This window comes from Podarcis vaucheri (genome assembly GCF_965113315.1).
Source record: "Podarcis vaucheri genome assembly, chromosome: 3".
NCBI classification, from domain to species: Eukaryota; Metazoa; Chordata; class Lepidosauria; order Squamata; family Lacertidae; genus Podarcis; species Podarcis vaucheri.
In genome coordinates, this window is record NC_138761.1 from 73,379,559 (window position 1) to 73,394,475 (window position 14,917).

The 14,917-nt window shown below is 39.4% G+C and overlaps 1 protein-coding gene across 12 annotated transcripts in view; it reads left to right on the top strand.

Annotated features, from left to right (window-relative positions):
- The window catches only part of FYN (FYN proto-oncogene, Src family tyrosine kinase), a 114,921-nt gene extending 100,292 nt beyond the window's left edge, over positions 1–14,629 (top strand). For 9 of the 12 annotated variants that reach the window (XM_082216790.1, XM_082216789.1, XM_082216787.1 and 6 more), the window contains 6 exons: positions 1,419–1,583; positions 4,411–4,590; positions 7,349–7,425; positions 7,513–7,666; positions 11,822–11,953; positions 13,103–14,629. In XM_082216790.1, the coding sequence (XP_082072916.1) occupies positions 1,419–1,583; positions 4,411–4,590; positions 7,349–7,425; positions 7,513–7,666; positions 11,822–11,953; positions 13,103–13,311 (917 nt within the window). In that variant the 3' untranslated portion in view covers positions 13,312–14,629. Of the gene's footprint in view, positions 1–1,418; positions 1,584–2,044; positions 2,201–4,410; positions 4,595–7,348; positions 7,426–7,512; positions 7,667–11,821; positions 11,954–13,102 lie in introns of all 12 variants that reach the window. The other 3 variants (XM_082216783.1, XM_082216784.1, XM_082216785.1) reach the window with 3 other exon arrangements.
- Positions 14,630–14,917: the final 288 nt, after the last annotated feature.

Here is a 14,917-nt window from a genome sequence, read left to right on the forward strand (position 1 = left end):
ATTTGATTTTGTCTGATACCCATGTATTTCTGCACTCATGGGTGAAAAGAAAAACTTTTATTTATCATTTATTTATAATCTGCTCTTCAACCAGGTCCCAGGGCAGACATACACAAACCTAAGCAAGAATTAAGCAATAAAATTAAAACAGCATAAAACAAAATGCAGGCTTCAATTACAGATTGCACCAGCAGCAACAGCTGAGGGTCCCTATAGAGAAAGTCTACTCACAAACTCCTGCCCCATGAATCTCATTGTGCTTTGGGACCACAAGCAGTGCTTATCCTACTGATCTTAAAACTGTAGCAAGTTGGTATGAGAGAAGGCCTTCTTTCACATAGTTAGGGCTTAGATCATTTTGGGCCGTATTAGTTTTAAATCAATGCCGGCTTTTTAAAAAATAAAAACAAGGCACCACAAGCTTGCTTCTGGGCATTTGTTTCCCCATGTCCCTTATTCCTAAAGCACCAATTATGACAAGTAAATCATATATATTTACCCAGTAGTGGATAATCCAGTAGCCACTACTGCATTTATATCTTAGATAAAGCCATCCAGAAGATACTGCAGCCCATCAAATAGCTGTTATTTTAACAATCCTACAGTTTAAATGTCCTTTTCCTGCCTTTCAATATTTGTCCTCACTACTTGTGTTAATTCCTGACTTGGAACCTCTTAACACATTGTAAGAAAGAAGCAAAAAATAATAAAAAGTAACACTACAAGGAAGCAGTTGGGGTAGGTAGTATAGAATTCTGCAGACTTTTGTCATGCCAACCATTTTAAAGATCAACATTACTGTGAAAATACATTCATGGTGACATTAAAATACAAAATGATGTAACATGTATGGCATCCATTCATGGCCTCCTTGGCTTGGGGTGGAGAGAAGAAACACAAATCTCATCAGCATGTGCTTCTTCTTTTAATGGAAACCACAATTTGTAACTTAAAACACTTTTTAGTATAAAAAGTGAGATTCTCATAAAGTTAATAAAGTTAGACTGAGGTGTGAGGATTTTCATTTTATGTGCTGCTTTGTATTTATTAACTTGTTGAATAATTTGAAAATTTAACGAATAAATAATTTATCAAGTCAGACAGTATTAAATGAATATTTTGAACTACATTATGCCAGTTGCCCATAAATGCAGAATGTTGCAATAATAGGAAGAAACTAAGAGATGATTTATCCACTCCTTATGCCAAACAAATAATGGGATTAATAAATGCCCTTGAGTGAATATTTCAGAAGTGAATGTTTTAAGTGTACAGTTTGTTTATCTTCAAGCTTTTGGGGGAGAATGCTACTAACAAATGATGTAACTTGTTTACTAGCATTGTTTTTCTTGCTTCCTGTGTATGTTTCATGTTTGTTACTCTTTTCTTTTCCCTCTGCTTCACTTCTGCTTCATCAGAGAGAGCTGCAGGTCTTTGCTGCCGCTTAGTAGTCCCTTGTCATAAAGGAATGCCAAGGCTTACTGATCTGTCTGTCAAAACCAAAGATGTCTGGGAAATTCCACGAGAGTCACTACAGTTGATCAAGAGACTGGGAAATGGGCAGTTTGGGGAAGTATGGATGGGTATGCAGAGAAAATACATATCTATATATATATCCCATAGTCTCCCAACTTGGGGGCAAGTATGGAAGATGGAATGTGGAAGCAAAATGAGCCGTGACCAGCAACATCAAAGAGCAGATGTCTTCGATTACTTAGGATAACATGCTTCTGACTTTGAAAACCTTTCATTCTGAGCACTGAGTAATTTATAGATGAAGAAGAAGAAGAAAGAAAGAAAGAAAGAAAGATGATCTCATATGCTCTCCTGGCTCTATATGTCAGGTTTGACAAACTACCTTCAGCTTAAGAATCAAGCGTCACACACTCTAATCTGTTAATTATGTAAAGGTTGTGATGAGCCTTCTACCTCGAAATTAAGTGAGCATGGGCACTGAAGGACAAAACCACCTTCCATCTTTCTCTGTGCATGTAATAACTGTGTGGATTATAAGTATTTCTTTTATTAATTTCCTTTCCTGTAGAAAAAGCTGATGGTTTATGTTTTAACTTAACTGTGATTGCATCGAATTGCACTCCACAAACTGTCGGATTGGCTAAGGATGCATGGGAAGTGGCACGAGATTCATTATTTCTGGAAAAGAAGCTGGGTCAGGGCTGTTTCGCTGAAGTGTGGAGTGGTAAGGCAGTGGAAACTGTTCTGTTTGGGATAGATAACTTTAAAGCCGTCATAAAAAAACCTGTGCGTTTCAAAATCAGAAAGCTATCATTAAACCAAGTGAAATAAATCTAACACCTAAATCTAAAGTTAGTGACACCAAAATCTATTTTTTTAATATGGTCTCTTGATGCCTAGTCTGTCAACTTGCTAGCTATGCAAGTCCACATGGGCTTTGAGCAGACCACACCAAGTGCTGCCTTTGTGCAGTGTCACAAACTGCAACGCTGACATTGCAGAAATTTATTTTAGCACTGCAGGCAGATAATACAGTACATATCATTTGTATTTGGTTGAATACAGCCCTTTGTACCAGTTCCTAAGTTTCAACATTTCCAGAAATGAAATCAAGATTGGGGCTATGCAAATACAGTGGTGCCTCGCAAGACGAAAATAATCCGTTCCGCGAGTCTCTTCGTCTAGCGGTTTTTTCGTCTTGCGAAGCAACCCTATTAGCGGCTTAGTGGATTAGCGCTATTAGCGGTTTAGCGGCTATTAAAGGCTTAGCGTCTTAGCGGCTAAAAGGCTATTAGCGGCTTAGCGGCTTAGAAAAAGGGGGGGAGCGAAAAAAATTGCAAGACTTGCAAGACTTTTTCATCTTGCGAAGCAAGCCCATAGGGAAATTCGTCTTGCGAAGCGCATCGAAAAACGGAAAACCCTTTCGTCTAGCGGGTTTTTCGTCTTGCGAGGCATTCGTCTTGCGGGGCACCACTGTATGTACTGACTAGTTTGTCAATAGTTCCTATTGAGTTCTATGAAACAAAGTAAATGACCTATAATTTGAAATACATTAGAAAAGGGAGAAAACCTGCTCCAGATTTCAGAGTAACCAGGGTCAGGCAGCACTGGGCAGGTTGAAGCTCGCCAAAGAGTTGTCCCCAAGTTCACTTTTCCACATATATATGTATGGCTACCACATGTCAATGGGGAAAAGTAAAGTACTACATTAGGAGACTTCATAGTAGTGAGGGGAAAACCTTCACTCTCTCCTGTAGAGTCAGCGAGGTAGGACATCTTACCTGACCTGTCACCTGCATTGCTGCAACCTGCTGGGGAGGAGGGGTGAGATGGCAATGAGCTCAGTAAACACACTGGTGGGAGCAGGAGATTGGTTCTGCCCATGGTTCTGCCCATGCATTTGCACCACATGGACCTTGCTACCACCTCACGTCTCTCCCTGCCAATAAGCCACAGTGATACCAGTGACAGGAGGTCAAATAGCCATGATGACTTGCCAGTAACTACTGCCTCAGTTCCTATCAAACTGGTTACAAATAAGTAGCTAAGCAACCCTGGGTGTGGGAGTTGCATGAAGACTACCTATTCTGCAGAATACGTGAGAACAAGTTGCTTGTGTGTATTAACATCTATAGACATGTCAGCATAGCCCCTTTATGATCCAGCTTTCTCTTCTGGATCAAAATAAGTGCCTTTCATTTCAGGGCAGGCGGAATCTATAGATAGTGAACAGCCTTTGGCAATAAACAGATAAAATATTACCAAAAAAGTATTGAGCTAATGTGTGAATTCCTGCATTAACACACTCACCATTGTTGGTTCAATGCAGAACTAAGAGTAAATGAATTCCTTAGCTCTGTGTTTTATTTTAAATAAAAAAACACTATGTGATGTGCTGTTTTGGCCAAAGCTATATATATATTCTTCTTCTTCCATTAGGAAGTCTTTTTATATTGAATTCCCTCAAATAAATGGAACTAATTTTAGCACTGAAATATCAGTCTGCACTAGTCAACTAAATTAGACTTCTGCTGATTTGTGTAAGGAGCTCAAAAAGTATGGCCTCTTTTAATAATAGAGGCAGAAAAAATTATTCCAAGTTGCTCAGGGCTGTGTCTCAGCTGTGCAATAGCATTATGAAGTAGATTAGCCTAAGATCAATGGCTTGTCCTTGGTCACTTCGTTTATAACAGAGAAGTTAAAACTAGCTTAGCATATGTGTATTCATCCCTTTGGCCACTACAGTGTATGGATCTAGATTACAGTAACTGGCAACCCAAAAATGCACAACCTCATTAATGTCCACTGCTTCTTAGATGTCTCACTTACTGATCTTTGCTACTTCTGTTCTTTGTTTACCTACTGCAAGTAGAGTCTTGTGAGTTCTGCAGACACTGGATGTTTCTACTGACAGCATTTGTGGGTGTTTTGTAGGTACTTGGAATGGAAATACTAAAGTGGCAATAAAGACTCTGAAGCCTGGCACAATGTCCCCAGAATCATTCCTGGAGGAGGCTCAGATCATGAAAAAGCTAAAACATGACAAACTGGTCCAGCTGTATGCTGTGGTCTCCGAAGAACCTATCTACATCGTCACAGAATATATGAGCAAAGGTAGGTTAATACCGTGCTGCTTGTAGATATGAGTCAGGAATTACTCTCTAGCTTGATTAATGCAAATTAGCATCACCTTCAACCATTTGCTTACCCATTATTTTTAAAGCTACCCATTTGAAGTAATTGTTCTTTATTGCATTTTTTCTCTTTCCAAGGAGCTGAAGGTGATAGTGACAAAAGGTGATAATGTACACAAGACTGGGTGGATCCAGAGTGTGATGAGCACATCTTTGTGGGAAGAGGTGGTGCTTGGCACCTTGAAAGAGGCAGTAGCATGGTCACTTCAGGGGAGGGGACCCTAGACCTGTTGGTGTTTTAACGACTACTGCCTAGTCACAAATACCTCTTTTTGGGCAAGGTCTAAAACCTTTCTGGTCCCAGAGCATTAAAACTGCCTCTGTCTTCCTGCCCCTGTTGCTTCTGCTGTACAGTGAGGACTGCACAAAATCTCCCTGTCAAAACCCCTCCATATCTCTCTATATAATTATTTGCATACATATTTTTCTATGCCCACTTGATTGTGGGTGACAATCTAGCAAAGAGTTTTAAGTTGCTATTTTTAAGTGCTAGAAAGGAAACATACTTTTATGCATTTTTAATTGTGTTTTCACTTTGTTGTCAGATTGTTTTCCGCATCCCTTCTCAGACTGCTCTGAGCATTTCCTAGCAACCATGTTATCATAGAGATGAACATCTGCTTTTGTTTGTTTGTTTAGGACAGAAACCATTTTTAAAAAGAATTTTGCAAAATCTAGCACTTTAGATATTACTATTGTTTTTGAAGACATGAATGATTCTGTAAGTTATGGTTCAGGGCACAAAAGATTAACCCTTGCCTCTGTGCTACATTCTTTTTACAGAATAACAAAGAATAGAAATCCCTTTTTAAGATTGGTTATATTATCACAACTACTTAACCCTTTTTGTCATTTCAGTGTTGAAAAATGGTCCATTTGTTTTGTGTGTTGTGCTTTATGATGGGCGTAAAGCCGAATAAACATTTTTTTCTTTCCCATCTTGCTGTTCCTAGCTGCTCTGCAATCCATACCAGGCTATTTTCCCTTAACACTGTATCTTTAAATTTTTATATATTACTCCATCTTATTCTCTCTTAAATGGAAAGGGTTATTGATTTCCACTTCCTAAGGCAGTTGTGGCTCCATGGATTTGCTGAGCTCAGGCATTGTCGTGCGATCTAGCCACTTCTCCATCAGGGAATGCTTAACGAAGCATTCTGAACTGACCTTCTAAATACATTACCTGCATAGAAGGCCTCTGCAAGGTATTGTTAGGGTGGTGAGAACTCATATTAATGATGAGTTAGCCATGCATGGACACTGGCATCTTTTACCTTTAAAAAAATATTCATACAAAGTAATTGGTTGATCTTGTTAAAGACTCGCTCTTTGTTGGGTTTGCTCTGATTTCATGCAAACTGATAACTAAAAGTTGTAAATTCAGAGTAAAACACCGTTTTCCCTTCTATTTTGTTTAGGCTAAGGGGGCTTTATTAAGCTGTTTTACACTTCCCGCTGCATTTACATTTAGGGATAAAAGAACTATATCTTGTTAAGCATTCTTGTCTTGTATTCTACATCCAGAAACATAGTTTACTGAATACACTTGCTAGATATTCCATTTGCTTCTGAGAGGTAACTTTGGTGATAGTTAATGAAAAGCACATACATCCTGGTGACATGATATATTGGCCTGCTTTGCACCATGGCTTAGCACAAACCAAGTATGTAGTTTCCCAGAGAGGAGGTCATGGCCACTTTTCCCCTTCCCAAAAAGTTTGCCTCTGTGCTGAGCTAAGCCATCGTCTGATTTAACATGTTGTTCAGACCCAGGATGGGATTTAGCTCTCCCAGACAAACCACAAACAGTAAACCATAGGCTAAATTTTGGTTACAGCTCATGGTTAATCTAGAGAGATCTAAATCAGAACCACTGGAAAGGTGCAAAGGAGTCTCCTTTCCCAGAGTCTACACACTTGCATGTCCATGCGAAGACATAGTTTGGTTTGGTGTGGCACACAAGCCAGGTTAATTAAAATTATAACAGTTTCTCAAGATGCACATTTCTACGTTGCTCAAAGTGAATTTCACTCGCCAGAACCCAGGCACCCCAAGTAAAGAATCTCAAAGCCCTATCCCAGCCAAGTGTCAAAACAGCAAGACATCACACTTTCAACATTTGTATGCCCACCTATCTCTATATGCAACTATGTATCTTTCACTGTATATTAAAATGGAAATTAATGAATGGTATTAAGTGAGAAAAGGTGTGAGCAAGGCATAATGGCCAGTCCAAACAAGGCATATAGTAACTTCTACAATAATATTTTTGGAAGGATTCTCATGAATCCTTTTCATGAATATATGCCCATAAATGTTTAAGATGGAGGGTACAGGCAATTATGACAACACGATAATCTTATGCTGGTGTCATCATAATAATAATATACATCAGGAGATTTTTAGGTTGGGATAGTTAGGTGTTAGAAAATCTGGTAATAGGTTTGAAGTATGAAAGTAGGGTTGTAGTTCACTTGAATTAATCTACCATTTCAGATTCTGTAACTCTGTAAACTCCATCTGGCTATCTTACCTGAAATCTTGCATAAATTGTATGACCCACACTTTAAAAAAAAAAATGTATCATTACATTCAATCAAAAACATTGGTGTCTGTGTGTTGTCCAGCACTGAGTACCTAAACCTCTTTAAACCCTTTTTTTTATTATTGCATTGCAGGAAGTTTGCTAGATTTCTTAAAAGATGGAGAAGGAAGAGCTCTGAAATTGCCAAACCTAGTGGATATGGCAGCACAGGTAAATTTTGACCATGTGCTTAGTACAATGTACTCCTGTCAAGGTTCTGCGTTCTTTATTAAGTAGAGTGTATTGTAAATCCAACAGGTTGCTGCAGGAATGGCTTACATTGAGCGAATGAATTACATACACAGAGACCTGCGTTCTGCAAACATCCTGGTGGGAAATGGTCTAATATGCAAGATTGCTGATTTTGGACTAGCAAGATTAATTGAAGACAATGAATACACAGCCAGACAAGGTAGGATTAGTAGTCACTATAACTTTTACTGTAGCTTTCAATGGTGATTGACAGAAAAACATGCCAAAATCTTGATGGGTCTTCTTCCTACTCATCTAGTGTAAAGGAAATGTGAATCAGTGTTTCAATTTACAAGTACAGATTATGAAACTGTTTATCAGTTCCAATACACGGGAAATGTAAGTGTAATTGTACAATATATGACCTCTTGGGCCAATTCGACCAGCGGTTTTCAGTAAGAATTTCTAAAAGACAAAGAGGAATGGGATTCTATTGCTGAGTGTAAGGAAAAACAAAACAGGCCCTAAACCAGGCATAGGCAACTTCAGCCCTCCAGATGTTTTTGGACTACAGTTCCCATCATCCCTGACTACTGGTCCTGTTAGCTAGGGATCATGGGAGTTGTAGTCTCAAAACATCTGGAGGGCCGAGGTTGCATATGACTGCCCTAAACTCAGTACCATAGAACAGCAGAAATTATGGCTTGTGTTGGATAGCTGCTCAAGGAGGCAGCAACTTGTGCACATGATCTTTATTTTCTGGCGCCTCCCCACCACAGCTCTCTGTACCCCCCAAAACCATCTCACATCGGTTGGGTGCCTAAATCATGAGGGCTGTTAAATATGGGGCTGCAGTGCAAAGGGGAATATCCCAAATTTAGGCAATTCATCCCCTGTACTACAGACCCATACAGGCCCATACAGAATAGCTCCTATTGTTCAGGATGCTTTTGACCCTACAGAGAGAAGGATCAGCTGTGTGAGCTTAAGCAACCAATGGATAAAACCCGTCAAAGGGAACAACAGCTATAACTAAAGTAGAATATTATTTCCTTAGTGTACTGTTAAAAACATTTTAGAAGAAACTGGTCTGTAAATTCTTCACTCCATATATGGATCAGTCCATATAGTATTTTCTCTCTTATGGATTAGTACAGCCAGCATATCTTGAAATTTATCATCCCAAGGAAAACTAAACGTAACAGTCAAACATTCTGGTTGTAGCATGATCATGTAAAAATGAATCATGCAAAGCAATTATTTCCTTGTTAGTTTCTAAATATTTTATTGGTTGAAGTGAATTTACTTCACAACATGTACCATGCTTTAATTCATAGCATACTTAAACTATGCTACTTTGACATTATCATATCTATTTGAATACTGTCCAGTATAATTGCTAGTGCAGTACATAAGGACATACAAGCCACAGTAAAATCAATACAGTAGAGCAAAAACAATAATAAAACAAATTCACAGTTAAAAACCCTCAGTGGATTAAAAGTAGTAAATAAAACAGTCTAAAAATGAAAAAAAGAAAAGCCCAAGAGAACACAGGTCTTACTGGGCACCAAAAACATGTAAGCCAAGCAAATTTCCCTAGTTAGAGATTTCCATCCACAGGGCTTCACCGCTGTAAATACCATTGAGAACAGAATGCTAGACTGTATGGGCCTTTGACAGCAGGGATTATCATATGTCCTTAAAAGGCCCTCTCTGTGGAGGAGAGCCTCCACTAGTGACCTTGCTTTTGTGAAAAGCATTAGGATCTTCTCTTAAAGGGCAAACTTAAAATCATTGTCTGGGCCCACAGTAACCAAATTGCTTTGCTAATAGTTCCCCAAAAAATGCATGCTCTATATAAAAATGCAGAATTAAATGAATGTTGGTTGTAATACACTTGCAGATTCATCTGTAGATTCTTCTGCATATACATTCTGCAAGAGGAAATTCTATAATCAGCCTGAGTTACATGAATTAATGCAGACCTATTGGCAATGACTTCTCTATATGCATTCTAGAGCCTGTAATTCAGATCACTATCTGGAATTTCTCCCTTATATTTAAAATAATTTTTGAAGCAAGCTTTTAAATGCTGGAGTATTGTATAGATTTCCCCTTGCTCAACATTGCTTAACTCCAGTGGGGCTGTTGATGGCATAGTAACACTTTGAAGCAATAGCTGTTTTTGTATGTTTTCCCCCACGACCCTCTCACATAGATTTTCCAGAGGGATGCAGCTGTGGGATTGTCGTGTTTATCTAGCCAGCTACTGTTCCTATGGTGTCTCTGGCACACAGGAACAGAAGACTGGCTGGGAAAGTATGATACAGGCTGGCAATTGCTTTTGGAGACAGGAAGCGCTTGTTTCTGTTAAGAGTTGAAGGTTTCATGTCAAATACACTTGGCTTTCATTTTTTTCCCCTTGCCACCTGATAGTTTGTGTACTTGACATTAATAGAACTGACTTCCTGCCTCTTCCACTCTCTAAAAAGTGCTCCTATGAGTCCCTGAATAAATTGCTAAAGGAAGCAGATGGTGTTGATACCCATCTCCAGTGGTCTTATAAGATGTGGTACTATTCGTTGAGTCTGATTTTTCAGTGTTTTTCTAACATTTACGCTGACTATTTATAAGAGCAAAATAGGCCTGCAAACTTTATTTATTTCCTATCTATCATGTGGAAGCAACGGGTGGGCATGCACTGACATGTGGTTTCCCTGGCATGCAGCAAAAGCTGTCCCTGCCTTCTCACTCTGCCCTGCATAGTGTTGCAAGTCTGGCTGCAAGTCTTGATCACTATGAATGAGTGGCCAGGTCATGATCTACAGGTGCTTGACAAATTAAATTTCTGTGAATTCCTTTGTGAACTGACTGGATATAGTCTTCCCAGACGTACGTGTGGATTGGAATGTAACTATCCTTTGGATTTTGCCTTTCACCAAAACATCTTTGAAATGCATATTTAAGGGCAACATTCATTTAGAAACATAGAATCGTAGAATGCATGATAAAATACAACTTCAGTACCAATTTCCATGCAGATCATGTTTTTTAAAAATATCACAGGGTTGCCATATGTCCAGAATTTCCCAGACATATTTGGAAGACTGCAGCCAGAAGCAGTTTTGGTGGCGGTGGACGTATGGCAACCCAGCCAAAAAAAATCTCAACTTTTCTGTCCGGATTCTCACTGTTTGAAATATGGCAACCCTAACATATTATAGTGGAATGAACGCACTTGAAATTGACATAGACTGGAAGGTTGGTATACAGATTTAATTAATAATAAATAGATTGATCCATTCATGACACACCCACACAAAATGCCTGCGTTTTCATATGTAATTATGTATATTTTTTAAATGTTGGTTTTATTTTGGGGAGAAAATAAGCTAGTTTTACATAAATGAGACTCCACTCCTCCCCGCAAGGGTCTAACTGCAATGTTGGATGGAAGGAGCAGGATTTTCAGGGGGCTTGACACTTGGGGAGGAAAGGCTTAGCGCTGTCATTGCAGCATGCTACTATGGTAGAAAAACAGAAAATATAATACAAACCATTAAAAAAATATTGAAAACATTAAGCCAATAAAAATTAAAAACTACAGAAATAAAATGGGCTAATTCATGAAGCTTTGGGAGAAAAGAATTTTCCTCCTACAAAATATTGGGGCTTGCTTCACTTGCAGGGGATAAGAATTCCAGAGAACTGGTGCAAACAGTGATAAAATCGTGTGCTCAAGTGACAGCATGCTTCACCACCATGGCATGCTGCATTATCAACAAATTTTCATCCACTGATCTCAAGAGACCAGGGTGAAATTAGAGGGCGAGGTGACTTCTCAGATACCCTGGTCAGGAACCACATAGGGTTTAATACACAAGTAGTAAAACCTTGAATCTGACATGCTAATAGCTGGGGAGAAGACAGGAAAGGGGGAAGAGACAAGATGGGTGTTTAGATGGGTGTTACAGGGATGTGTTTGAGAGTGATGGGAGGTTCCTCACTTCTCCTCTAGAAACCTTTCATGATACTTAGGTGCCTTTCCATATGCGAGCATCATGTTCAAAATAATTATGCTTCTAGATTTTGCAATAAGAACAGGTAGATTTCGATGATGCCAAATACACCCTAATTTCTGATTATTACACACACACACACACACACACACACAAAATCGCTGTCATTTATATGCAATTATACCCAGAAGCATCATGTTGTAAATATAAGAAAGAAAAGAAAAAAAGAATGTTGTGGCCTGAAGTTGATATTAAGTAGAAAGAAGCTTTGAAATATTTCCCCAAGTAAAGAAATGAAGTGACCTCCTACCAGCCACTGATACCTCAATGGCAGCTGCTTTGTTCTCTCCTAGGTGCAAAGTTTCCAATAAAATGGACTGCCCCTGAAGCTGCATTGTATGGAAGGTTTACAATAAAATCAGACGTCTGGTCCTTTGGAATATTGCTGACAGAGCTAGTAACAAAAGGGAGAGTGCCATATCCAGGTAAGGAAATAAGGTAAAGGTAAAGGTACCACTGCCCGAACGGGCCAGTCTTGACAGACTGTGGGGTTTGTGCGCCCATCTCACATTTATTGGCCGGGGGCCAGCGCTGTCCGGGGACACTTCCGGGTCACGTGGCCAGCGTGACATCGCTGCTCTGGTGAGCCAGAGCCGCACACGGAACGCCGTTTACCTTCCCGCTGGTAAGCGGTACCTATTTATCTACTTGCACCCGGAGGTGCTTTCATGCTAAAAATGATTTCAGGCAATTATGTGAGTTGGGTGAAATCTGTGGCTTTAATGCTTGGATCCCAAAAAATTATACGTGTGCATGGCAAAGCACCAACAAAAAAACCCCACCTCATTTTAGCAAAAAACAAGATGAAATTCTATCTGCACACAGAGATCTCCTCCGCATATGCACTGCACTTCAAATCCTTGCCATAGTCGAGAGGCCATTTCTCTCAATTGTATGGTGTCAGTAGCCCTGTTTGGGCATTGTCTGAACTCTGCTCAGATCACACAGGGGACATGTGGGTACGTGGGCTGGCTCCATCCCTAGCCTTATCATCTCCACCCCTGAACTTCTCACGTCGAGTAGGAAGATCTGAAGGGGGATTTCTAAGTGTGTCTGGCTAAGCACACATAGAAGCCTTCCCACAATCAAGAATCCTGTTCAGTCAGTGTTCCCAACCATGGGGGGGGGTGCTTCTGCATGTGTTCTGCAGACCCGCAGGAAATCCCCTCCAGAACTTTGTACTCCCCAGAGATGGGGACACAGAGAGAAGGGTTTGGGTGCATGGCCCCGCTGTGCTCTTCATGTGTTTGCAGCAGACACCTGACAACACCTTTTCTGAATCACAATTCTGATGCACCTATAATTTAGGTGCCATCAAATGCAGATTTAAGTATTGTTCATCCACAAACTACTTCTGGGCACTCCAAATACTGAATTTGCTAGTCTGTTTGATAGTTCTGGCACGCTGAAGCCACTGACCATAATGATAATGTGTGATAAATACTTCATCTTGGTATCTGCTACTGGAGTCCTGACAAGATGATGGTTGTTAAGGGAAATATGCCCAGCCCTGTTGCTTTTTTCAAAACAAAATTCATTTTCAGTACATCTCTCTGTTGTTGTTGTTTTTGCAGGTATGAATAACCGTGAAGTCCTGGAGCAGGTAGAACGGGGCTATAGGATGCCATGTCCTCAGGATTGCCCCATCTCCCTACATGAGCTCATGATCCACTGCTGGAAGAAAGACCCAGAAGAGCGCCCAACATTTGAGTACTTGCAGGGTTTCCTTGAAGACTACTTTACTGCAACTGAACCCCAGTACCAGCCAGGTGACAACCTGTAATTTTTCTGGTCTGTGCAGACTACAGTTATCAGGTGTTCCGACTGCAGCTGACAAAGGCTGACTAGCTACTTCCAAAGGCTGCATCTTAGAGCACCAAAAAGCACTGGAGCCAGAAGCTGAGATTTCCCAGACCTAACCTGCCGTAAAGATCTGAATGTCTTCTATGAACAGAAAAGTGAACACTTGATTTTGTTCTTCATCAGAGACTCAGAAACTGCATTGTTTTGATGTTATGTAAACTGCAAAATCTTTGTTCAGTGTAAATAGTAATTCAGTGCCAATAACATCCTAGTGCTTTCCTTTTTTAAAAAATAATAATAATGCAAAGTTATGTGATTTTAACTAGTCTTCTCCTGATTCAACTAAAGTATTATTTTCCAAAAGTGGCCTCTTTTTGTCTACATTTTTTCACATTCTAACAAAATAAAATCAGGACCAGTGTTTGGGGATTTTGGTTTCGTTTGGTTGGTTGGGTTTTTTCCTTTTCCTTTTTTGCTTTTATATATAAGATATATGTAAAATATATACATACTTGTATATATAGTTGTGGGTGCTACTGCAGAGGAAACTCATTTCAGAAACGGATTAGCCATAATGCTGAAGCACCCAGAAAAAGACTAATTTCCTTGTAGACATGAAACACTGGTGAAGATTCTGAAAGCCAGTGACTGAATTTTTGGCTTTTGCCAAGCATGACTTTTTAAATTGGATTGCACTTTTGGGTTTGACTATGTACCTGTAGGTCGTTGTAACTTTTGATCTTTCAGAAATCATGTGCAGCATTTCCAGCAACTTTTGCCAACTGCGTGGTTTGAATTTGTGATCAAAATTTAATAACAAACTTATTAAAGCAAGAAAATGCGCCATTACCTGTTCAGACTGGAAGACTGAAACTGCAAGTACTTTCCTGTATCAAAATATGTATACTGAACATTTTCTGATTTTTAAAAAAAAATTAATAAACATTGCAACCACATGCAAATAGTCTCAACCTCATAGCATTTTAATCATGTCCCCATGCTTAACCATTCACCAGGCATCCGCTAGAGTACCTTTTTCACATACCATAACCCATCGTAAAGTAGGTGTTTTAAATGTCCTGTACTGCTGATGAAATTACTTTCAATATGTCTGCAAGTGTTTCAGTGGAATTACTATGCACTTCTTTTATGGGGGGAACGGGGAGGGAATGGAGGGATACACGCAAGTATTACTTTTTCAGTTGTCTGTATCAGCCTTGGGATACCTTCTTTTCTTACCTTTAACCAAAAAGAAACAAAAAAGCCACATCCTTTCTATGTCTCTTTTAAGTTTTTTTTTTTAAAAAAAATAATTTTAGTCTTAATTACATTTTGTTGTTGTTTTTATTTGCAAGTTTACATTTTTAAAAATGTTTAACCGTCTTAATTTAGTAATTAAAAGAGTATTTTACATTTGGATTTTTGTTCTTTCATTTAAATCATAGCCAGGCGGAGGTTTGTAGCAGAGGAGAAGTGTCCTTGGCCTCTTGGCTCTTGCAGCAGCCTTCTATTATGAAGCTGATGGGAAACAGCTGGGATTCAGCCTAAGAGGGTGGCTGGAAGTGAAAGGGTTTTGTACTCTTATA